General features: G+C 43.4%; 1 protein-coding gene across 8 annotated transcripts in view; it reads left to right on the top strand.

Moving 5' to 3' along the window:
- Positions 1-26,598, top strand: part of TRIM37 (tripartite motif containing 37) — a 103,423-nt gene that overhangs the window by 10,250 nt on the left and 66,575 nt on the right. For 6 of the 8 annotated variants that reach the window (XR_011363199.1, XR_011363200.1, XR_011363198.1 and 3 more), the window contains exons 2-9: positions 1,557-1,658; positions 5,390-5,430; positions 6,009-6,125; positions 6,218-6,277; positions 16,167-16,254; positions 22,404-22,526; positions 23,620-23,743; positions 25,072-25,139. Coding sequence is in view for 5 of the 8 variants with exons in the window: in XM_069971220.1 (XP_069827321.1) it covers positions 1,557-1,658; positions 5,390-5,430; positions 6,009-6,125; positions 6,218-6,277; positions 16,167-16,254; positions 22,404-22,526; positions 23,620-23,743; positions 25,072-25,139 (723 nt within the window). In the remaining 3 variants the exon portion in view is untranslated. The remainder of the gene's footprint in view (positions 1-1,556; positions 1,659-5,389; positions 5,431-6,008; positions 6,126-6,217; positions 6,278-16,166; positions 16,255-22,403; positions 22,527-23,619; positions 23,744-25,071; positions 25,140-26,598) is intronic. The other 2 variants (XM_069971223.1, XM_069971224.1) reach the window with 1 other exon arrangement.

Genomic DNA, 26,598 nt, shown 5'->3' with positions numbered 1-26,598 from the left:
TTGCCCACATTTATGGCAGAGTATAGGATTGTAAGTATATCGTTTTTATGACCTAATGTGTTCTAGGCTTGTATACTTTAATTTATTTTTTTTTCAGCGTATTTTTTTTTTTTTTTGTTTTGTTCTTAAGCTACACAGTACATATAGATATATATCTATCTCTTATTTGAAAATGAAGCAACTTAGTAGTTTTCTGTGTAAATTTTGGCGCTCATGCTGATACCGCTTGTAGGCATCACTTACAACTTGCAAAGCTGATTTACTACTGAGCAGCCATATTTGTCGCATACTGACTCCACAGGAGTGTTGTATTTGCCATCATAAATGTGTGATGAGTGATTTAGATACATATCTGCTATCTGACGGCTCTTATCCACCATCACTACTTTCAATACCATCTTGAAAACTCATCTTTTCAGACTAGGCTACAACCTACAATAACCCTGCTGCCATACTACTGCACTGTGACTAGATGTTTCATTCTCCTCATATACCAGTCTGTCGTTTTACTTTATATGTTTCTTGATTTTATGTAAAATTCTATATGTTAACCTCTTTATATGTACAGTGCTGTGGAATCAAGGGCACTTAAAGGGCTCCATAAACAGTATTGGTAATAGTTAGAAATAATCATTTAGAATAATACAATAAAGCTTGTGTGAAATGATAAACTATGTCTTATAGTATAACTAATATAATTAAGTCTAATAATTGTTTCGTCTGTGAAAAGCTTGAAAAACGCCAGTCTTAAAGATGGACTAAAATTTTCTTTTACTGATAAGTGTTTGATACTTAAAATGGTTCTTTTATTCTAATGTTTCTATTTTTGCGTTTTGTACATTGTTATAGGGGCTGCTATATTTAGTGACATGCTTTTACAGCCAGGCTCATGGACATAGACAAAAAATAGACTCTGTCCCCTTGAGATGAATGTAAAACCTGTACTGAGCACGCTCTGTAACACAAAAGGAAGTCTTAGCGTAGTGTTAGTCCCAGTGGTGAGAATGAAAACTGCAAGATATCAGGATTATTTCATAATATAGATAGAAAAATGGAAAATTAGAAAAAGGTCACCACAATTCTTAAAAAGTAACATAAAAACATTATTTAAACAATAGTTCATTTTCTGATTACACATTCAGGTTAAGCAGTAGTAGTCATCATCTTTCTCTTATGATTTAGAGTTACGGGAACATGAAATGCCCCCCCCCCCCCCCCCCCCCCCCCCCCCCCTTGTGCATTTCCAATATGCTGGAATAAATTACTTTTTCAGGACATGGATTAGCCTTGTAGAATTGCACTAATGTAAGTCCTCAACTGTTACAAATTACAAGCCAAAAAGTGTGAAATTTGAAGCTGCCCTTTAAGTATTTCTCCTTATTTAGAAAATATGCAGAAACAAATTCAATGTAAACTCAGTTCTGTGTAATGTGTTCTCTTCATATAATTTCAAACAGCCTGTACTCACCTGCCACTCAACTTCTGTCACTGTCATTCTGTACAACCCTTTGAATGTATTTAGCTAAATGTCATTTTCCTTGCATTATTTTCTTTAGGGTATAGCAGAGGTATTCAGATGTTTTATTTGCATGGAAAAGCTCAGAGATGCTCGCCTCTGTCCACACTGCTCCAAGCTCTGCTGCTTCAGCTGTATTCGGGTAAGTGCTGCCATTTACAGGGTTGCGCCGCAGTTCCTGTTTTGTTTTTATTACTGTTTTATGAAACCGTTTTATGTGTAGAATGCTCAGTTATCTTTGTAAACACTCTAGGCACTGAATGGAGCATCCAGCACTTCACTCAAGTGGGATAGTACTGTCCCAGTGGTTAGATCCTCCTGTGATCTTATGCATATCTCCTATCTTTTTGGTTGGGGATAGGTGTTGATGGCGTAAATACCCCTTAACAAAAATTTTTTTTAGTGCACACTAATATATATATGTATATATATATATATAATATCTGTAAAATATGTTGGTGCTACACTAATAATAAATAATAATTTATTATTTATTATTATTTATTCATATAGTAGTTGGCATGAAACGTAGCACAGATAGAAGCAGATGTGACTGCAGAGTAGTTGTACATTGTTTGTCCTTCGACCCAAAACTATTAGATTGTTGTTTGTTGTTTTTCTTTTGGTTTGTTTTTTTTATGTCCTGTTTTAAAATACAAATTGCTGGAATCTTATTGGATGCTATGAGCAGCACAGCAGTTATTGACACTGTCACCCCTCTTTTATCAACTGCAGATTGTGCTGAAGTGGGTGGGGCTTCACAGCAACAGCACCACTTAGCTCCACCCACAGTACCGCCGTTTGCCCGGCCCCTCCGTGACGTCATCGCACATAGACCTTTAGGCCAGCATGTTCCAATGGTTGGAGGGGGGAGGGCCTATGTGCCTATGACGTCATGGAGGGGACGTGCCAACGGTGGCGCTATGGGCGGGGCTATGTTGCAGTGAAGCCCCGCCCACTTAGAACAATCTGCAGTTGATAAAAGATCACTTTTATACATAGACATAGTGTGATTTTGAATAATTTTTTTTCCTGACCCTTTTGCATGGGTCGATTATCGGCAGGCAGAAACACTCATTTGTCAGTTTTTACCATATTTTGTGCTGGCCTTTAAATCATCGACTATGGTGACTTTAAAGCGAATGTACCATCGAGTACATTCGCTTTAACATAACCCATGGATAGATCGGCGCCGGTGCCGCCATCCATTTCTTTGAACCGCGGCCCGGTTCCCGTGTATGGCGTCGTTCTATCCACGGGTACTGGGCCGGGGCTGAAGCACTAGAGGCAGGCGGCCCGCCCCCAGTGGGAGGAATCTCTCGCCCCTCAATGACGCTGCTCCATTGATTCTTACAGAGCCGCGTCACTGGGGGCGGCACGGTCCACCTCCAGTGCTTTAGGATAGAACGGCGTGGATAGAATGGCGCTGTACACTGGAACCGGGCCGCGGTTCAAATAATGGTCCGCGGCATCGGCTTCCCTGCGGTGACTTCTGTGTGACTAAGGCAAAGATATAAAGCAAATTCTGTGTGTGTGTGTAGTGGATGCAGCTAGTCTCCAGCTAGTCTCCAGCCATCAAGTCCTGAGGAACTCAAAACTAGACTAGATGCACCAGGTGGAGCTACCCGCTCAGCCAGTCACTGACTGCAGCTGTGTCCCGCCTCACTTACTTGATTGGCTGAGCGGCATTTCTGATCACTGCATCGTTCATGCTGCCATTTAAATATATTGCTGTCTGCCTCACATCTCCTGTTTGCACAGAGATGTGCTGCCGATATAGATAAATTTTGTGACACACACAAGATGCAATCAGTTGATGTAGATCTGCTTGCAGGCATCTTAAAAGGCTGGGAAGGGGTTTGAAAAGCCGTAGTGAATGAACAGTGGCGTAAGATGTACTTTAGAATTATACACAAGGCAATTTATGCTTTTGAAAATTGTCCTATGCCGATGCCCTGACCCATTACTTCTGAGCCTGTTCGTCTTGTCACCTGGATAGGGCTAATTTTTTACATGGGTTGTGGTCATGCCCTGATGTAACGAAAGTTTGGTCGGAGTCTGAAAGCGACTCTGTACCCACAATCTGCCCCCCAAAAACCTCTTGTACCTTCTTATAGCTGCTTTTAATCCAAGATCTGTCCTGCAGTCCGTTCGGCAGGTGATGCAGTTATTGTCCTAAAAAAACAACTTTTAAACTTGCAGCCCTGTGCCAAATTGGCGTGGCCTAGAGTGTCTGTGCATTAGACTTGCACACCCTCTCTGTCCCTCCTCCCCGCCCTCTTCACCTTTAGGAGTGCCCCAGGCAGGATTTTTCCTATTCATCCTTTGTCAGAACATTGGACATGGGCCTAACAATCCAGGTCATGTGCAGTGTTTACACAGGTGATGAATAGGAAAAATGCTGCCAGTTGCATTTCTAATGGTGAAGTGGGCAGGGAGGAGGGATGGAGAGGCAGTGCAAGTCTAATGCACAGACACTCTAGGCCACGCCAATTTTACACAGGGCTGCAAGTCTAAAGGTTGTTTTTTAGGACAATAACTGCATCACCTGTCAAATGGACCCCAGGACAGATCTTGGATTAAAAGCGGCTATCCGACAGTAAAAGCGTTTTGGGGGGTCAGATTGTGGGTACCAGAGGTGAGTCCGACGCACAAAGAGTGACTGCTCCAGTCATTCTTTTTGGGCGTTAGACTCATCTCTGTTGAGCGCGCACACTGCTTCCGACGGGGATTTCTCGGCAGCAGGACGGGGACAGGACTTTGAGAGGGGGATAAGTATAGGGGGCTTCACCCCGGCATCCAAGATGACAGGTCCCTTTTAAGCATGGGCTAAGAAGGTGTTAAAGGTCACTCTCCCGTTCACTCCCCAAACCGCGATCTTTCATGTTTTCGCATTATACACACCAGGGCTAGAATTGCATCGTACTCCAGATATTACAGCTCGCTGCACTTCAGGAGCTCAGGAAAGCCTCTTCAACTCTTAGCACTGATATATCAAAGATGTAATGTTCCCCCCAATCTAACAGTGACAGCAGTTTGGAACATAAATTGTAGCTGACAGATTCCTTTTATAATTTGCTCAAAAAATGCAAAAGAAGTTTGTAAATCCTGATTTGGGCTTTATCAGCTGGAAGCTTGAGATTTTACACCACAGATGACATGGGTTTTAAAGGGAATTTTTAGTTGTACTATTGAGACTACATTATATGTACGATTGTAACAGTGTTGGCTCCATACCCTACTATCTTATTACATCCATTGTGATAGCAGATGGGGTTTGACAGAATCTAAACCAATGCAATATTTAAGGTTGTTTATGTGCAGACTTCTAAAACTTGATGGACCTAGGAGTTCTGATATGTGATGTGTGTAATGTAACATTTGTCATGTGTTAGAATGATGTCACGTGCACATGACTGTTCCTTTGTGCTGGTGCACCATTCTAGCGTATATTATAATGCTATACTATTTGTGCCTCCTCAAAACTTTCCCCCATCTTGGGCTTGGTTCTCCCCTCATTTTCCATATATGTCTATCTCTGTGTCTTTCTTTCATTTTAACATACAGAAAGACGGTCAACCATATTTTTAGGCACCGATCCTTTTTTTTTTTTTTTTTTTTTAATATATATATATATATATATATATATATATATATATATATATATATATATATATATATATATATTAAATCAATGGCAAATGGCTTCTATAGTATGACATACAGCAGCATTTGTTTTTTTTTTTTTGTTTTTTTTTCAATTTAACGTATGTAATAAATGGAAACAAAAACACAATGTGAACCTAGTCTTCTTCTATAATGCAATTTATTTACCATTTAAAATTTTTTCTTTTTTTCGGGATTGGTCTACAGAGATGGCTTACCGAACAAAGAGCCCAGTGCCCACACTGCAGGTATGATGAGATCATGTACATCTTACAATCTGTCTTGCTTTATGTTCTGTATTTGGGTTAAAGGCGTTATCCAGGACTAGTGATGAGCAGACTTGCCGGATGTTTGTTTTCGCCCCAAACCTGATTGCTTTAGATGTGGCTGGAGAAGTTGGATGCAACCCTAGGGAGAACTTGGTTACAGCCTCTGGTGATTTGTTGCAGATGTTTGGTTTGGAATCTGCAACAAAGCAGAATGGCTGTTAAAGAACGATTGAGCATCCCATAGAGCTAAACAGGCAGCAGTGACTCAGGTCACATATGCTTTCTAATAATCAGTAAAAAAAAAACACAGTGCTTCCTTAGTTACATTTTGATTCGATGTCCAAACATCTATATTGAATGCTTTTTCTCTAAAACATATTACCAGACCTTGTTTGAAGACCTATAATCTAAAGTATAGATCCTTTATTAAAGTTTTACTAGGGCTATGGTAGAGTTGTCAGTAGAATATACGTGACACTAGTAGTGACTAGTGTTATTCGCAGTCAGATAGGCTCGTGTCCACCGATGCAAAACTGATCAATCTTTTCATGTTTTAGAGCTCCATTGCAGCTCAGAGAGTTGGTAAACTGTCGGTGGGCAGAAGAAGTTACTCAGCGACTTGACACACTACAGTTATGCAGTCTTAATAAACATGAAGAAAATGAGAAGGACAAGTAAGTGATGCAATTTTTTTTTTTTTTATAGATATCTTTCAGTTTATAATTGATTGTCATGTATTATACTACTACCCTCTTATATGCCATAGGACTTCTTACCAAAATGTATGCAAATCACTTAAAGACACCGACATCTGTAAAGAGAATCGGTAGGTTGTCCTTCATAGCATTAATAGTCAACTTTTCCACTTTTTACATTATCTTCCACTGTTTTCTATGGAAATTATAGAAAATTAAAATTAATATATTAGAAATCTGATAAAGAAAAAGTACAGATACTCACCTTCCCCAATCTTCTGCAGCTGCCCATTTAACGTGCAGCTTCTGCCCCCACCCCCTTCCTTCCCCCCCCAATGATTACTGCAAGGCAAAACACGCTCAGACAATCTGACTGCTGCAGTGGTGACCTGCCTCAGGAAAATCCTTTTAAGTCCCATATGTTGTGAGGTGGGGCTACCATAGATCAGACTTGTGTTTTCTGTTTAACTCGCATATGATTGTTCAGATTGTCAGATTGAGGTCTGTTAAATTTGGAAGCTAGTTCACTACCCTGAGCTTTTTGTCATGTTCTTTACAATTGGAACGTGCTGGCCTGTGTAAAAGGACCTTAACCGAGAACATTATTCTTCTTAAATAGGCCACTTTTGTTAGGGAATACTATCCACGTGAAGGTGTGTATTTAGTTTAGGTAGGTTATACATGTCCACTTAAAATTTCACGACCCAAGGTACCTCAGCAGAACATTGCCTAAAACATCACACTGCCCACTTTTCTTTTTCCTATAGTGCATTCTTTAGGGTATGTGCACACTAAGGAACCTTCGCGGATTCCGACGTTCATCCCTGCGTGCTCCCACTTCACTCATCCCATATATACTGTGCGCCTACTGTGATTAGTTCCCTTTAAAGCGCTTCTGTACCCACAGTCTGCCCTCCACAAACCGCTTGTACCTTCAAATAGCTGCTTTTAATCCAAAATCTGTCCTGGGGTCCGTCCGGCAGGTGATGCATTTATTGTCCTAAAAACTACTTTTAAAATTGCAGCCCTGTGCCAAACTGGCGTGGCCTAGAGTGTCTATGCCCTAACCTTGCACCACCCCTCCTCCCCGCCCTCCTTCACCATTAGGAATGGCCCTGGCAGAATTTCTTCTATTCCTAACTTGTCTGAACACTGCACAGGTGCCTTTAACAATCTAACTGATGTGCAGTGCTCAGACAGGTGATGAATAGTAGAAAACCCTAATGATAAAAAGGGTGGGGAGGAGGGACAGAGAGGCTTTGCCAACCTAATGCACAGATACTCTAGGCCACGCCAATTTGACACAGGGCTGCAAGTTTAAAAGTTGTATTTTAGGACAATAACTGCATCCCCTGCTGAACGGACCCCAGGACAGAACTTGGATTAAAAGCAACTATCCGAAGGTACAAGCGGTTTGGGGAGGGCAGATTGTGGGTACAGAGTTGCTTTAAAGAAAAGCAAACTTCATCCGATCAGACCTCCTTTGTCAGGCCTACTTCTTGGTCCAGTTTTGATGTCCACATGCCTGTTGCAGGTATTTTTGACACAACTGAAACCCCATCACTTCTTAACGTACAAAAAATACTTTATTATATAAAAAAGCACATACATAGGGAATCGTACTCCACAGTGAACTGCGACTGAGAAAATACATTAAAAACCAACAGAAAAAACATACAAATGAGGGGTGCTACTGTCAGGCAATGTGTAGAGAGATGATCAGGGACAAAATACAATTCATTGGTATACTACCATAAACCCACCCTAAACCAACTCCATCTTCACAATAGTCATACAAAATGTATTATCTTACCCAAATGGAGGTGATGTACCAGCCGGACAGTTGCCCCCACTCCAACGCACGTTTCGGTGAACAACCTTTATCAAGGGGTACTGAATAGTTGGAAGGCCCTGATATAAATACCCATACGCCGGACACGTACCCCTTGATAAAGGTTGTTCACCGAAACGTGCGTTGGGGTGGGGGCAACTGTCCGGCTGGTACATCACCTCCATTTGGGTAAGATAATACATTTTGTATGACTATTGTGAAGATGGAGTTGGTTTAGGGTGGGTTTATGGTAGTATACCAATGAATTGTATTTTGTCCCTGATCATCTCTCTACACATTGCCTGACAGTAGCACCCCTCATTTGTATGTTTTTTCTGTTGGTTTTTAATGTATTTTCTCAGTCGCAGTTCACTGTGGAGTACGATTCCCTATGTATGTGCTTTTTTATATAATAAAGTATTTTTTGTACGTTAACAAGTGATGGAGGTTCAGTTGTTTCTTTATAGGCGTGGTGTTTGTAACTAGAACCCAGTGATATCAGACCAATACTATATCCCCTTCTCAGGATAAACACACGTATAGGCTGTAGTGTAGGGGAGATCTGCTATATCTCTGTTTGTGTAGGTATTTTTGACAGTAGACAGGAGTCACAATTAGCAAGCTAACCATTCTGCAGCTCTGTAGCCTCATCTTCGGTAAGCTATGATACACCGTGTATTCTGCCACTTTGCCATCCTAGCCACTGTTAAAGAAGTCCAGCAACATTTTTCTTTTACAGTATTTATCGCCCCCCAAAAGGTATACAAATCACCAATATACACTTTATTACGGGAAATGCTTATAAAGTGCTTTTTTCCCTGCAATTACTACTGCATCAAGGCTTCACTTCCTGGATAAAATAGTGATGTCACGACCCAACTCTCAGAGCTGTGCGGGCTGTGGCTGCTGGAGAGGATGATGGCAGGGGGACACTGAGGGACATAGGGCACTGGAGGGACACTAAGCATCCCTCTGCCATCATCCTCTCCAGCAGCCACAGCCCGCACAGCTCTGGGAGTCGGGTCGTGACATCACCATTTTATCCAGGAAGTGAAGCCTTGATGCAGTAGGAAGTGCAGGGAAAAAAACACTTTGTGCATTTCCCGTAATATGTATATACAGTAGGTGATTTGTATAACTTTTGGAGGGCAATACAATACTTTAATAAAAATTTTTGCTGAACTTTTCCTTTAACTTCAGCCTTTGCTACAATAGCTCTTCTGTGTGTCGGTGCAAAACAGGCTAGCCTTCACTTGCATCAATGAGCCTGGGCACCCATGTCACTGGTTATCAGTCGTTTTTTATGGGCCTTATTTCGTAAGTTCTAACCACGTCATGTCAGGCATTTGCTCAGATCTTTAAAACAAAACAAATTTTTTCCTGGTCCCAACACAGTGACTTCAAGAACTGACTGTTCGCTTTTCACCAAATGTACTTAACCACTTGATAGGAGCCCTTGTCGCTGTATGATCAATATTATTCACTTCACCTGTCACTGGTTCGGATGTTAAAGAGTCACTGTCGTGAATTTTATTATTTTTTTTGCAGAAATCAATAGTCCAGAAGATTTTAAGAAACTTTGTAATTGGGTTTATTAACCGAAAAATGAATTTTTATCATGAAAAATCAGTTTGAAGCTCTCCCCCCGTCTTCATTGTTCTCCTATGGAGAGATGGAAATAGAACACCAAAACAGGGCAACAAAGAGTTAATGTACAGCAACATCACCCTCTATCTCAGTCAGTTCCTCAGACAGTTCCTCAGACTCTCTGACCTCTGAATACGCTGTCACCAACCTCTGTGTTGTGTAATCCTTTGCTCTTAGCTCTCAGGCTAACTCCCTTCTCCCTACTTCCCCCTCCCCTCTCTATAGAACAGACAGGGTTGTGTCTGATGCAACAAGTCACAATTTCCTGATTTTTTTTTTTTTTTTTTTTTTGCAGTGGATGAAAGAAAGGAGGGAGGGGGGACCTGGGAAAAGGCTTTTCTCGTGCGTCTTATTGGGGGACACAGATACCATGGGGTATAGGCTGCTGCCACTAGGAGGCGCTGACACTAAGAAAGAAACAAAGGAAGTGACTCCTCCTGAGCAGGATATACCCGCCCACAGGCACTGAGGTTAACCAGTTTAGCTTAGTGTCAGTAGGAGGCAGACACAGGTCTGGGTTCTCCAGACCAGTTTCTTCCTTTATGTTTAGTTAGTTAGATTTTCTTTTTCCTGCTAGGTCCTATGGATTCTTGGGCACGGTGGGTAATCTAGACCCACCCTGATCCCCCCACTATGCGACCAGGGAACAGACCATAAATATAGATGGACTGTCTACCCTCGGTTGCCACCGGCCGGCAACGTGACACCATGGCACCAAATCAGTCTGACTGTCTGGTCGCCTTTTCTGCGGACTCTGTATCCGCACAGCCCCTTCCCGCCTCGCCCCCCAGAGCTTGGCGCGTAAGGTGAGGCACCCACCGGCTGAAGACAGCAATGGTGAGTATGGGCTCCTACCTGGTGAGTATATTCTCCCTGCCCTCCCTCCCAGGCCACCATTGTATTCTTATAGACAACCCCCGGGCCATGCTTTCCTCACATAGGGATTTCTCCATCTCCCCATGCTCCACTCCCTCAGGGTCACTGTACCTCTGTGGCTCTCCCCTCAGTCAGTAACAGGCCAGCCCCCTCCTCCATTTTATTTTGTACTGGTGCCTCTCTGGGTGCCATGGGGTGTACAGTGAGGGGTCTCCCACTCCTGTCAGTGCTGTGCAGGCTGCAGTTTCCCGCCTTTTTTCCCTATTGTGGCTATGTCTGGAGTACCTGCTCTGGAGGATGCTCCGCCTCCTCCGTTAGGCCCCGCCCCCTGTCGGCCGCAGCACCCCGCCATTTTTCTTAGGTTGCTGAGCCTGCACTACTGCACTGTGGATGCCCCGCCCCTCCCGTTAGGCTCCGCCCCCTTTCGGGTGCCGCGTGGGCCACAGCATCCAGCCCTGTATCTTATGTGGCTGATTCTGCACCCTGGGATGCTCCGCCCCCTCCCGTTAGGCCCCGCCCCCTTCGGGAGCCGCGCAGCCCGCAGCATCCTGACATTTTTCTTAAGTTGCTGGGACTTACTGTGGGATGCCCCGCCCCCTCCCGTTAGGCCCCGCCCCCTTTCGGATGCCGTAAGGGCCGCAGCATCACCATTTTTGTTATCTTTTTAACTCTATGGAGCCTTCACTGTGATGCCCCGCCCCCTCCCGGGTTGCCCCGACCCTTTTCGGGTGCTGCGGACTGCAGCATCCTGCCGTGTCTGTCTGTGTGTGTTCGTGTTCTCTCCCGGGAGAGCTACCACACACACTGTTCTATTCCCAGCAGCTTCTCCTGCCACCTACTGGTGGAAGTGGTTATTACACCATTACATATATAAGAATGGCTTGCATCATGTTTTATTATGGCCAATGTTCCATATAATGTTCCAGCAACCCTTGGTCTGCAGATCCAGCATTTTTGGTGCTGGTTGACCCCTCTGTGTCAGATTTTATATATTTAAGATTACATTAATACTTATATACACATTCTGGTTCCCCTCCAACCACATACGCACAGACACATTCCCCATCACCATACGGTGTTTCTGTGTCCTCAGTGAGATCCTTCTGCTACATGGTGTCACAAGTAGGACACTGCACCAGACACGTTACTCACTACTAGACGGAGCTTACTGTGCTCTGAGCAGAACCCTCTGCTACATGGTGTCACGAGAAGTACATGGAACCAGACACGTTACCCACTATCCAGGCGGTGTATCTGTGCTCTGAGCAGAACCCTCTGCTACATGGTGTCACGAGAAGTACATGGAACCAGACACGTTACCCACTATCCAGGCGGTGTATCTGTGCTCTGAGCAGAACCCTCTGCTACATGGTGTCACGAGAAGTACATGGAACCAGACACGTTACCCACTATCCAGGCGGTGTATCTGTGCTCTGAGCAGAACCCTCTGCTACACGGTGTCACGAGAAGTTCATGGAACCAGACACGTTACCCGCTATCCAGGTGGTGTATCTGTGCTCTGAGCAGAACCCTCTGCTACATGGTGTCACGAGCAGGACACGGATCCAGACACGTTATCTGTTTCCAGGCAGTGTATCTGGGCTCTGAGCAGAACCCTCTGCTACACGGTGTCACGGTAAGTACACGGAACCAGACACGTTACCTGTTTCCAGGCGGTGTATCTGGGCTCTGAGCAGAACCCTCTGCTACACGGTTTCCCAACCAGGAGAACCGTCTGCTACATGGTTGGTCATACAGGTTATGGGACCAGACACATCACCCATTGCCAATCATTGTTCCTGTGTTACTCAGAGCTACCCCCTCTGCTACAGGATGTCACAAGCACGACACATGTCCTGTCATTCACATCACCCCTTAGCGGGCGGTGCTTCAGACCTGCCTCTCATCTTCATGACATAGATTCCTTTACTACATGATGTCAGAGACATAGAACTGGACACGTTATCACCTCCCAGGTGGTGGTACAAGGTGATTCAGAGCTCTGCCCTCTGTTGCATGATATGGCTCCAACTACATTACCTGTAGTTTGGTGTGCACAGGTTGTGGTATTCTGTTACACGATGTAATACACCTTCTTCAGGTCCACTCATTATAGTGCATTATAGTGGTGATGCTTGGCATTTCTTGTGTCCAGTTCTCGTTTACATTGGGACACAGTCCTGTTCTCTTCCCTGCTCCCAGAGCACACCCTGTAGGCTTCTGTTTGCTTGTCTAGTTTACAGGTCTGACCAGGCACATTACCTGCTTCCAGTCCAGGGATTTGTATCTCTTGAATGCTGGTCCTTGGTTACTTACTGCTTGCAGCTACTCTGCTCGTGTTACCCTGTATATTACCTTTCATCCTCGTAGGACTCCCATGATCGGTGCCTGTCACTTCAGGGGATCATCATAGGGTAACTTGTTACCACACCATTTCGTCTTCTGTATGTTTCCACTAGCAAGTCTCATTACCTGCTCTCGGGCAGTGTAACCTTGGTTTATTCCTCTCGGGCCGTATCCTTTCTAAAGCCCGAGCATCCTGCTACGTGTCCCACTACACAAGGTACAGAACCCCCTGCTTTACCTGCCTCTGGACTGTTGTACTGTCATACTCTGGTCCTCTGAGTGGCCGGCAGCATATAGGTACAGTCACTATTTCATCCTGGTACTGTCAGGGTGGTTCTTCTGTCCTTCATCTGGGCATAACTACCATGTTTTGGCATTTGTTTCACTGGCTGTTACCCAGTAGTATGGCTTGGTAACAGTAGTAGTATTGTATTGCCTAGACCGTCCCCTCTGCTATACTGCGGATGGCCCTCAGCGAGGTTTGTTCTTATTGTCTCATGGTGCTCTACTTCAGGAAGCTGTCCTTGGTCAGCACCAGCCACATTGCCTCTTCTCTTTGATCTGGGTGAAGTGAGGCCTCTCGGTTCCTCAGGTAAAACAGTAAGGGTTTCTTCTACCCCTGGTGTATGTAGGACATCGACTGCCTACATGACTCACAGTGCTGCTTTAGGACTTCTCCTTCTGCATCTGCCTATGGCCAACATGGCTAGTATTTAGTCTTCTCTCTCTTAGGCAGCTGCAGTCTCACAGGGTAAGGATTCCTGTTTACTGCCTGTACTGTTTCTCTACCGTCCTAAGCCTAGGTGTATGGTCCCTTTGTGGTCTAGCTTCTCCAAGTGTCCTTTTTTGGCCATTTTGACTATGAAGCATTGTTGTTCTCAGTTCAGGGTTTTGCAGTGCTCCCGCATACACAGTTATTCTTACGCTCTGGAGTAGCACACTGTTGTGCATGACCCCCCTATCCTAGGTTTGGTTTTTTACTACTCAGTCAGGAAATCTTCAAGCAGTCCTTCTCTCCTCCGTGAGGATGGAATATTTAGTATAACAGGTATCCTACAGTCCTCCAGAGGACTGTTATTCCGAGATTGCTTCTTCCGACAGGCAGGTGTGGGTTTTCAGCCCTCATTGGCCTCTATGAGCACTCCTGCTTGACTTGCTTGTCCTTGGTCTTCTTGTTGACCTGCCATGCTCTCCAGATGGGACTCCCGGTCCCCCTCCCTTATCTTGTCTCCCATGTGGAGTCCTCGAGAACTTCTCCCTTAAAGATTTCCTCTACTTGCAAACAGGGTTGTTCACTGGCCCATGTCTGGCCCTACCTAAGGCTCTATCGTCTCCGAACCTATTGCATTCTGGCCAGGCTTCATTTGTTCGGCAAGTTGCCAATTCTCGATCATCTTTTCTCATTAACCATTAAAGTCCCCTTGTTTTCCTGTTGCTCTGTCCACCAGAATGCATCTGGCTCTCGCCTTTCCAATTGCCTAGGGATCCGGTTGAGCTGGTTGATCCGCTAATCTCTTCAATGTGGCCATTGGATCCCGCATAAGGTTCCTTTCTCAAGCAACGTCTCTGCTCACCCTTTGAGACGTTGGTTTCTAGATCTAGTCTACATATGGACTCTAGTCTATGTATTAACTGTTGTTCCCATTGTCCTGTGACAACTCCCGTGCCTATAAGCCTTACCTCGACCTCCCTCGACGGTTTTCTTCTTTGACTCCATGCTCTCGAGTACCTCTAGGCTTCCTTGGAGCGGAGTGTTTTATATGATCGACCTCCTTTCTGAGGCTTTAACAGCCCATAGAGTTGTTTTTTTCCCAGCCTACCGGCTTCCTCTGCTCATCTTTTCTGTCGGACACTGCGGGGTACCTGGTACTACTGTACTCTTTTCAGGACAACTTGCTCAAGATTCAGATCACGGTTTTCTTTTCTCCCTCTCCTTCTTTCCCTGGACTGCATTACGCTTGGAAAGCTTTATTCTTATTAACATGTATGTGTTTCTCAGATGGGGTAACTCATGTCATAGGCCATGGCTTTCTCTTCACAGTGAAGACTGTACTCCTAGGCCTATGGAGCTTCCAGCCTGGCCATTCTTCCCTGCTCCATAGTCAGGGACGCAGCTTCTCCTGCATCTCATGTAGCACCTTCTATGAGAGACTCTCAGTCCTTTCTCCTTTATTTGACGCCTTAGGCCTCTAGGTGCCACGAAACACTTTCCAGTCTCTCCCGTCATGGTTGTATTTGCCTTTTTTCTGTTCTACCTCAGAGTAAGTCCCTGCCGCCTGTGGTCGCCTACTTGGCTGGGCGTCTGCTTTTTTCCCCACATCTAGCCTACTAGTTCTGTTGGACTCAATGTTACATCATGTTGCTGGCTTCTAGGAAGGCCACAACCCACTCTGCAGTGCAGCACGTTGCTCCAGGGACTAGACCCGCTTTCCTTTGCCGCGGACCTGTCGGGGTTTTCTCTGACGCATTCGGCATCAACCCTTGCTCTATTCCTATTTGATGGTTGTGTTGGTGCTATTTTGTGGCTTCTCGCCAAGCGCTCTTGTCTAGCGGTTATCTTTCCCACCCCATGGACTGCTTTTGGACGTCCCATGGTATCTGTGTCCCCCAATAAGACGCACGAGAAAAGAGGATTTTTTACTCACCGTAAAATCTCTTTCTCGTAGTCTTCATTGGGGGACACAGCACCCACCCATTTTTCTTTTGGGTTTTTCATCGGTATGGTAGTTTTCTCAGTTTTTGGTGTTATTCCTACTTTACCTGTTCTTGACTTCTCCTACTGCTCTGGCACAAACTGGTTTACCTCAGTGCCTGTGGGCGGGTATATCCTGCTCAGGAGGAGTCACTTCCTTTGTTTCTTTCTTAGTGTCAGCGCCTCCTAGTGGCAGCAGCCTATACCCCATGGTATCTGTGTCCCCCAATGAAGACTACGAGAAAGAGATTTTACGGTGAGTAAAAAATCCTCTTTTTAAATGCAGATAATGGCATATTTGCCTAATAAACCCAATTAATTATTATTTTTTTTTTTAAATCGTCTGAACTATTGATATGTGCAAAAAAGAAATTTCACGACAGTGACTCTTGGTGTCTATACAAAATAATAAAACCTTTTATATACAAAGAAGAAAATGTGATCACACAATGTACTAACGGTTACATAACCCATTAGAACGTTATAGGACCCAGGAGGATGTGAAATAGAGGAAAAAAAACTAAAATTGTGTTTTACAAGATTAAGATACTATGGCAGTGCAAGGTCTTGTATTAGGTTTTCGACTATGCATTTCTATATATATATTATTTATTTTATTTTTTTTCAGATGTGAAAATCATCATGAAAAGCTCAGTGTATTTTGTTGGACTTGTAAGATTTGCATCTGCCATCAATGTGCTCTCTGGGGAGGAATGGTAAGTTACCTTATCACATGTGTATTGCCCTGATAAACCCAATATTTAGTACATTGGGCACGAGCACTGCCTTAAAGGCTTCATTCTAAATCTATCGAAGTTAAAGGGGTTGCCACTTTCTTCCAGAGACAGCTCCAGTTTGGGTGGAGTTTTGCTGCTCCATTCCATTGAAGTGAATAGAGCTTAAAGGAGAAGTCCGGCCAAAATTAATTTTTGATATGTTGTTACTTATGAAAAGTTATACAAATTTCTAATGTACATTAATTATGGGAAATGCACATATAGAGCTATTTCCCTTAATTTAGTAGATCAGGAAGTGTTAGAAATATCTCTGAAGAAGTGACGTCACGACCCAGGGTGTAATTCCTATGGAGTGTCCAGCAGGGGGCGCTCTCTATATAGAAGTCTATGGGACTTTATTGTTTCTATGGGTTTCTATGTAATGTAATGTAGTGTACAGTGCTTTATTGAATGAATACATCTATGGAATACTTTGGGGAGCAAGTGTCCTTGCTCCCCAAAGTATTGCATAAATGTATTCATTCAATACACAGTAAGCCCGCCGATCCGCCGCATTTCCGCCGAATTTCCGCCGCATTCCCGCCGATCCGCCACATTCCCGCCGATCCGGACCATATACATTGAACTACAGCTCCCATCATCTGCTTCTAGTATGAACAGGTGATGGGAGCTGTAGCTGGGTAATGGATATGACTTGCCGCCGGGCGCAGGGGGGAGCCGCTCAGTACACAGGAGCGCTCCCCCCTCCTCCTCCTCCTCCTCCTTCCGTGATAACTTCCGCCTATACCAATGCTGACTCCCTGCCTGGCCGCCGCTCTCCGCTCACATATACCGGCTCCCGGCATCAGCGCGGACACCAGGAGCCGGTATGTATGGGGGGGAGAGCGGAGAGCGGCGGCCAGGCAGGGACTCAGCATTGGTATAGGCGGAAGTTATCCCGGAAGGAGGAGGAGAAGGGGGGAGCGCTCCTGTGTACTGAGCGGCTCCCCCCTGCGCCCGGCGGCATGTGATATCCCTTACCCAACTACAGCTCCCATCACCTGTTCATACTAGAAGCAGATGATGGGAGCTGTAGTTCAATGTATATGGTCCGGATCGGCGGGAATGCGGCGGATCAGCGTGTGGCGGATCGGCGGGAATGCGGCGGAAATTCGGCGGAAATGCGGCGGATCGGCGGGCTTACTGTGTATTGAATGTATTGAATGAATACATTTATGCAATACTTTGGGGAGCAAGGACACTTGCTCCCCAAAGTATTCCATAGATGTATTCATTCAATAAAGCACTGTACACTACATTACATTACATTACATAGAAACCCATAGAAACAATAAAGTCCCATAGACTTCTATATAGAGAGCGCCCCCTGCTGGACACTCCATAGGAATTACACCCTGGGTCGTGACGTCACTTCTTCAGAGATAATTCTAACACTTCCTGATCTACTAAATTAAGGGAAATAGCAGTATATGTGCATTTCCCATAATTAATGTACATTAGAAATTTGTATAACTTTTCATAAGTAACAACATATCAAAAATTAATTTTGGCCGGACTTCTCCTTTAAAAGGGTTATCCAGCGCTACAAAAATATGGCCACTTTTGCACCACTCTTGTCTCCAGATTGGGTGGGGATTTAAACTTAATTCCCTTGATGTTAATGGAGCTTAAAGGAGAAGTTCGACCAAAAGCATTTTTTAATATGTTAGTAGAGATGAGCGAACCAGGTTTGGGTTTGAGTCCATCCGAACCCGATCGTCCGGCATTTGATTAGCGGTGGCTGCTGAACTTGGATAAAGCTCTAAGGTTGTCTGTAAAACATGGATACAGCCAATGACTAAATCCATGTTTTCCACATAGCCTTAGGGCTTTATCCAAGTTCAGCAGCCACCGCTAATCAAATGCTGAAAGTTCGGGTTCAGATAGACTCTAGCATGCTCAAGGTTCGTTCATCTCTAGTTATTAGTTATGGAAAGTTAGACAAATTCGTAATGTACATTAATTATAGGAAATGCACATTTACTGCTGTTTCCCTTAAAGGGCTAGTGCGGCGCTAAAAAATTATTCACACGATAACACACATTACAAAGTTATACAACTTTGTAATGTATGTTATGTCTGTGAATCGCCCCCTTCCCGCCACCCCCGCCCGTGTACCCGGAGTGTAATGTGCATTATACATTACCTGATCCGTGTCGAAGGCCGTGTGCCATTTTGTGCCAAACGTCATCTTCGGACGAACGGCAGAATCCCTGCTGCCGCCCCCCCCCCCCCCCCCCCCCCCCCCCCTCCGCCGCGTCACAACTGTGCTCAGCCGCGATTGGCTGAGCACAGTTATGCTCAGCCAATCGCGGCTGATGACGCGGCCGCGGAAAGGGGAGGGGGCGCTTCACAGACATAACATACATTACAAAGCTGTATAACTTTGTAATGTGTGTTATTCTGTGAATAATTTTTTAGCGCCGCACTACCCCTTTAATTTAGTAGATAATGGAGAGTTCAAATTCTCAGAAATTCAGTGACTCCACGAATCAGGGTGTAATTCCAATGGAGTGTCCTGCAGGGGGCGCACTATATATAGAATTCAATGAGTACCAATGACTTCTATATATAGTGCGCCCCTGCTGGACACTCCATTGGAATCAATAGCAGTCTATGGAACAGGTGAGTCTGCACATATATACACTGTACTACTCCCGCATCATCTGCTCTTAGTATAAGCAGATGATGGGGGAGTAGTACCAGGGCCATCCCCAATCCAGCCCCCCCCGCTGCCGCCACGTATGCCCTGGTACTACTTCCCCATCTGCTCAGCAGATGATGGGAGAGTAGTACAGTGTGTATATATGTGCAGACTCACCTGTTCCATAGACAGCCATTGATTCCAATGGAGTGTCCAGCAGGGGCGCACTCTATATAGTTAATGGTACTCATTGAATTCTATATATAGTGCGCCCCCTGCTGTATACTCCATTGGAATTACACCCTGATTCGTGACGTCACCGAATTTCTGAGAATTTGAACTTTCCATGATCTACTAAATTAAGGGAAATAGCAGTAAATGTGCATTTCCCATAATTAATGTACATTACTAATTTGTTTAACTTTCCATAACTAATAACATATTAAAAAATGCTTTTGGCCGGAGTTGTCCTTTAATTGCAAACCACACCTGAACTGGAGACGAGTCGTTTTTTCTCTGAAAGAAAGTGGCCATGTTTTTGTAGCACTGGATAACCCCTTTAATATAGAGTTCTTTTGTTCCAGAAAGACTTCCCATCTTTATATTCTGTAGTATGGCTGCTTTTATTCAGTCGTAGAGCATTAGTGAGGTTGTGTTGTCTTCTTGGGGCTGCCTGCACCTTCAATGGACTATTATAAAGGTTCATCTACTCTGAGCACCCATATACATAATTCTTGTTATGCGGTATCCACTGGCCCATATTGCTGCAGGATAGGTAATAAATGTATGACTGCTGGGGGGGTGGGGGGTCTCTCCACCAATTATTGGAACAACTGTCCCACATTTAGATGGAGTTGCAGTCGAGCATGTGCTTGGCTTGTTTTGATCAAGCCCAAAGACATTACATGGCATAGTGTGTAGTCATGGAGTGAGGAGGATCTAGTGGCCCAGGACCCCTATTCTCATCATTGGTGTGGATCCCTGTGGATGTTGATAAATAAATTAAAAGATGTTACTGCAAGAAAAGTATGTGTTCCTGTAATGTCAAAACCTGTCATGGAGAGATGCAAATACACATTGGCAGCATTGGGAGTAGCTTGCAAGGCAACCATGCAATGCCCAATGGATTTCATGCACAGGTTCTATTCTACTTAATAGGATTAGCACATAAAACTCAATTGATGTTATATGCTTACTTAGGCAACCTGACCACCCAGTCTGGGATCTTCTCCCTTGCCAGATCTGGGTGGGAGACTAACATTATAGAGACACTTTAAAGTGAATCTGTTAGCTGCAATTCACATTGCAAACTGTTTATAGGTCAAGGAGACCCTGCAATACCTCTTAAAGGGGTACTCCAGCGTGGGGGCTATTTTTGGATCTGGCCGGGGAGGAGGTGGCAGAGAGAAAAGACGTCAATCATCCCCTCTGAGCGCGGTGACTAGATACAAGCGGAGAGCCGTCCAGAGGACTACTTCCTGCCCATTTCGGTCACGCACCCGAAGAATAAAACTTTTTTTTTTTTTTTCCCTCCGGTATACAGCTACTGCTGTAGCCGTGGCTGGTGCGTTCCGCGGCTGCAGCAGGAGCTGTATACAGTGCTCCTGGGAACCATATCCGTCCAATTGGGCTGATTGGTTCTCTTTAAATCTTTGAAGGACTTTACTGATAACGTCCCTTGCTGAATGCCCATAGACCTTTTTACTGCGGTCGGTAATGGTTCAATTATTCCGATACATAACACTTTTTTACTGCGCTATCGGAATAAGGATATTCCCCTTCTCCCACATCGCGAGAGATCAGCTGCCAGCATGACAAGGTGATGATGTGGTGCACATGAATGGGACAACCAGGGACTTATGTGTAGTAATGTGTAGACTGCTTGTAATTGCAGTTTATTATACACTGTACACATGTGCACTGACTGAGATGCCACTAGTACTCATGGGGATTGTTAACTTTATTATATATTTAAATCTGATCGGAATGGTTTTCTGATACAGAATTGTATATTGCGTTTATGCATGCCCTTGTGACAGTGTATAAATCATAGAATTTAGAATTGAATTCACAGTGTTCAATATTTATATTATTTATACATGGTATTGCAATATTTTGTACACCTGAGCATGATCAGCACTTGGTTTAATTGACCAATTGTGTGTGTGTGTGTGTGTGTGTGTGTGTGTGTATATGTGTGTGCGCGTGCTTGAGAGGCTAATACAGCCAAACCGCTGGATGAGTTGGTGTTCAAGAATAAGTGCCGGACCTGCCTTGGATATGCCTCTATGGCTTGGTTTTTTAGATTTTTTTTTTTTTTTTTTTAGATGTACATTACAATAACAATAGACTGCACTACCACTGCAGTGTATTGTAACAGTGACCAGCAGATCACTGGTTTAAAGTAAAATTTAAAAAACACCCTTCCCAATAATAAAATGACATTTTGTCATACAAAATGAATTGTAACATAATACATCAAAATAAAAAACAAAACTATACATGTTTGGTATTGCCACGTCCGTAACGGTCAAGCTATAAAACTATAGTACAGCGTAGTGCAAACTGTAAAAGATATCTTTTTTTTTTAAAAAAAGGCACTAATTGCAATATTTCTGTATCTGCCTCAGTAAAACAACATACATGAGATCAACAATGTCATATATGTGTAACATTTGGTATCAATAAAAAGTTACATCTTCCTGCAAAATGAGTCCACAATCAGCTCCGTCACAAGACAAATAAGAACGCTATGGATCTTGAAATATGGCAACAGTTTTTATAGTTTCTTTTTCAGGATAATACTTTCTATTGTGCAAAAGTAAAAAAAAAAAAACTATACAAATTTGACCTATAGAGTATATTTGTTTTACTGCATGCTGAATAGCCCCAGTTTAATATACAAAAAAAACAGGATTTTTTTGATAAGCTACATGAATCCCAAAATAGTGCCAATAAAAAATAAAATGTGCCCTACAAAATAAAAGCCCTGTAATGGCTGCCGGTAATGAAAAATGTAAGAAAATTGCCTTTGAGGCCGGGTTTACGCACTGTATAACAGCGGCCATTCTGTGACACCGCGGCTGTCTGTATACACTCTGCAGTACCAGCCGGGACGAACTTCACACTCTGGCCGGGATTCCATAGAACACAATGTCACTAAACATTTTAAAATAAAAATTGCGGACTGTGTTGCAAACTGCAACAACGGATGTTATTTATTGAAAAAATAAATTGTGTGAACATGGCCTAAAAGTATTTGAATAGGTGTGGGTGCTACCTATGTGACCTGTACCACTCCTTAGAACTGAAAAATGTCCATGTACTATTGCTTGTTACTGAAGTTGTGGAGGAAAGCTGCCAAATTCAACCAACCGCAATGTTATTGTGTGGCCCTCAGGACCATACTAATATAAATGTTATATTGTCATTGGTTTCCTTCTAGCATGGCGGACACACTTTCAAGCCACTGGCGGAGATTTATGAGCAGCATGTAACAAAAGTAAATGAAGAGGTGGCCAAGCTTCGGCGACGCCTGATGGAATTGATTAGTCTTGTTCAAGAAGTGGTAAGTAACTGCTTTGTTTTATATTAAATAATGGCACATAAGATGGATAGAGAGATTCTTAAGTGTTTTAGAAATGTTATTCCAGTGTTAGAGGTTAGCCGTGTTGTGGGTGGCAGGTACAGTGGTTAGCCATGTTGTGGGTGGCACAGAGGTTACAGCCATGTTGCTTTGTAGTGTTTGAGTCCTGGGATTAAATGCCACCAAGGATAACCGCTCCATTTAGGCTTCATTTATGCTCCCCAATGTCTAAATGGATTTTATCACACCCTCCAATACATTGTGAGTCCTATTGGGGACAGGAACTAATTCAAGTGACTACAATCTCTGTACAGAGCTGCAGAATAAGTTGGAGCTCTATAAATAAAGGAACAATACTGTTATTGTCCTTGAAAGATGTACAGTGTTAGGGTAGTGTAATTTGGAGAGGAGAGATGCTACTTCACCTTATGTCAGCCACCGTTTCATCTATTTATTGCTGAGGTAACAGAATCCTAACTCACAGAAACCCCACCCCCCACCTGTAGGATGGCTACTCTAGTGTATATGTCATCCAGGACTAAAACTCCTAACATGTACACATGTGGTGGGGATTTGTAGTCCTGTAACAGATAAGCTATTTTCCTACAGTTCTGAATCTTTTATTTGATAATCTAGCACTATTTCCAGCTGTTCAGTAGCTAGCATATGCCATTTTCCCCTTATTTCTCTGTCTGCTTTTCATATGCTTGGCTGCAGTGTGGATGTAGACTTGCCTCTGAGCTGCCTCCTATACGATATATATTATAAGGTGAACCCCCAGAGTCAGTTGTACTAGTGGGCTCTAGACACCAAAGTTCCACAAAGAGCAAGTCAGTGAGTGGCTGGTAAATGCTGATGATAAAGTGCTGTGATTATGAAGGAAAATGATGATTTTGCACAGCCTAGGACAATAGTCACTATGTAATCTCTGTGTACATTGTGTTCTATATGCTGTGTATTCAATTCCTAGTTGATCTAGGAAATAATTTGCCAGAACTAAATGTTAAAGCTTGCACCTTGTATCTGGTTTAATCTGAGCACAATACTGCAGTTAAAAATAATTGTTTTGTTGTAGGAGCGTAATGTGGAGGCCGTACGGAGCGCTAAGGACGAACGGGTTAGAGAGATCCGCAACGCAGTAGAAATGATGATTGCCAGACTTGACACTCAGCTGAAAAATAAGCTCATCACACTTATGGGTAGGTTATTAAAGTGACGTAAACAATATGAGCTCACCAGAGAAGTTGTTTTTTGCCTGCTAAAACTTGATTATTGTCTGGTTTCATATGAGATTGTTTAATATAGTCATAATCGATGCTTGAAGGTAGAATTGCAACAGGTTGAGGCAGACTTAATAATACTGGAATTTTTACACCAGACTTGATAGAGATCTATAGATAGTAAATTTATAGAGAAGGTGCACCCAAATGCAATTAATCGCTTTCTATTTCTAGCCCCTGGTTACAGTTTTCTTTATTCTGTATAAAATATCTGTGCTGCACACAACATTAGCAGCCCAGTACACGACACTTATTTAAAGGGAACCTGTCAACCCCCCCCGTGCCGGGGTTACAGGTTCCCGACCCCCCGCTACAGCCCCCTATACTCACCTGATCCCGCCGGGTCTGGCTTCTGGATCCGGTCGGGTCACAGAGATCTCAGGCGCTGCAGCCCGGCACGTGCGCTGAGAGATGAGTCCAACGCTCATAGAGAATGACGGAGCCCGTAGGTCTGCAGTATGATTTGTGTCCTTGACACGGGTCACAGCCAGGCCTAGGGCAGCACCTTGCAGGGGAAGGAAAACTAAAAAATAAATAAATAAATAAAAATAAAAAAAAAATTCCTTTGTCTCCCACCTTCCTTTCAGACTTGCCAGTAAATCTGGCATCTTTCCAAGGGGGAAGGGGGCGGGCATGGTGGTGTAGCAGCAGCTATTAATACGGCCCTGTTCATAGCCAAAAGTCATTGTAATGCCGCTATGATCGCATGGCAATAAAGTGTGCCACCATCAATGATTTTGGCCTTGTCGCAAACAGAAATCACTTCGTAGCCTAAAAAAAGCAGATTGACAGTATAGCAATGAACTGGTGACTTTTACTTTTTATTACATTGTCGACAACAAGTCATGTATACATGGGTGCTATACTACCAATAAACAACTTGTATGCACACATAAGTTTGTCTAATCGCTTAGCATGTTTACACTTTGTCATGATCAGGAACTGTTATTTGCTGATCATAGTCCCATTTAAAAAGCCTTTTGGTCTCCGTTCGCATTTTTTTTTCTCTTCTCTAATATGTGAGCTAAACCTTACTTTTATTAGATAACAACATGAATATTCAGTCAGAGCTCGTTTTTTGCCAATAACTACCAATCATGGATCGGAAACTGGTTTCCCTTGATGAGCAGATGTCTCCTCCTATTTAGAATGATTCTCGTCCTTCCATTTGTGTAGCAGTAGTAAAGGTTTCCTCTTTAGAGGTTACGAGTAGACTTTACAATATATTTTTACTTCTGTGATTTCAGGTCAAAAGACGTCTCTGACACAAGAAACTGAACTCCTGGAATCACTTTTGCAAGAAGTAGAGCATCAGGTGAATAGTAAGAGTTTATATACACAATTAGAGGGATTGCTTCATTACGGCAACTCCATGTCTGTATTCTGTTAGAGTATACGAAGGCCATAGGGGATGGAGTGCGGCAATCAGCCGCTAAGCATGCATTAAAAGAGACTCCTGTGTTGAGAGTACCTCCTTTACCCCTTAAGGTCTGAGCCAATTTTCATTTTTGCACTTTTGTTTTTTCCTCCTCATGTTTAAAAGGCCATAGCACTTGTATTTTTTTCACCTACAGACCCACATCGGCCCTTATTTTTTGCGGGGTTTCGTGTTTACGCCATTCACCCTATGGTAAAACTGAGATGTTATCTATGTTCCTCAAGTTGTTAAAGTTATGCAAGTTACATATCGTTGTAATTGTGTTTGACGGCTTTTAAAAAATGTAAATCTTAAAAAGAAAAAAAACCTAAATATTCCTTAAAATTGCTCCATCATAATAGCGCTGTTATCCTTTGGTCTATGGAGCTATGTGAGGTGTCATTTGTTGCGCCATGATCTGTACTTTCCAAAAGCATTACGACATTTTGATCTCTCTACTTGACCTTTTTATTACATTTTTTCTGGATTTGATGCGACCAAAAATGTGCAATTTTGCCCTTTTGGAATTTTTTTGTGCTTATGGTGTTTACCGTGCAAGATCAGGGATAGGATAATTTAATAGTTCAGGCGATACGAAACATGTTTGTTTTATTTATTTTTATTTATTAAATGGGAAAAGGGGGGAGATTTGCACTTTTATTAGGAGAGGGGATTTTTTTAATTAAAACTTAAAAAAAAACTTTCACATTAATTAGAAGCCTTCTATATACACAGCACTGATCTCCCATTGAGATCAATGCTGTGTATATAATAGAGCACTGATCCATTGGATCAGTGCTCTATTACTCTGGTCTGCTGCAGACCAGATTCATAGTATACCGATATGGTATCAGTGTCATTCCAACACTAAGGCCCGGCCGTGTAAGGAAAAAGGATTCCCCCCCCCCCCATGGCTTAAAATCCAACAAAATCCACCACAATGTTGGTGTAGATTAGTGCAAAGTAACCAACCGCTGGTATGAAATGTTACACATGTCTAAAAGGTGCGCTAAATTTATCATACAGCACGAGCCACTGTAAAAATCTGGAGCATCCTTACTGCATCCATACTGCAGTACCAGCCGGATGATCTTCACTGCCGCATCAGTGTGCGCCCGCATACGAATTCCCCGCTGCACACGATCAGCCACGCCTGCTAAATGCAGAAAGCAGCCGGGATCGCGGCGGTACAGAGAGGGTTCGCGGCGCGACCCCTCTCTGTAATCCCCTAACGGCGCCATGACGTATGAGATATGTCATAGTTTAAGGTGTTAAAGGGAATGTGTCATCCGAAAATGACATTTATATAATGTTTTTATGTTAGACATATATTTTTTTAAAAAAATTTGGGTTAAAT

This window comes from Dendropsophus ebraccatus, chromosome 5, assembly GCF_027789765.1.
Source record: "Dendropsophus ebraccatus isolate aDenEbr1 chromosome 5, aDenEbr1.pat, whole genome shotgun sequence".
Classification (NCBI taxonomy): domain Eukaryota; kingdom Metazoa; phylum Chordata; class Amphibia; order Anura; family Hylidae; genus Dendropsophus; species Dendropsophus ebraccatus.
The sequence above is the reverse complement of the archived record's forward strand: the minus strand, read 5'-3'. Positions and strand labels throughout refer to the sequence as shown.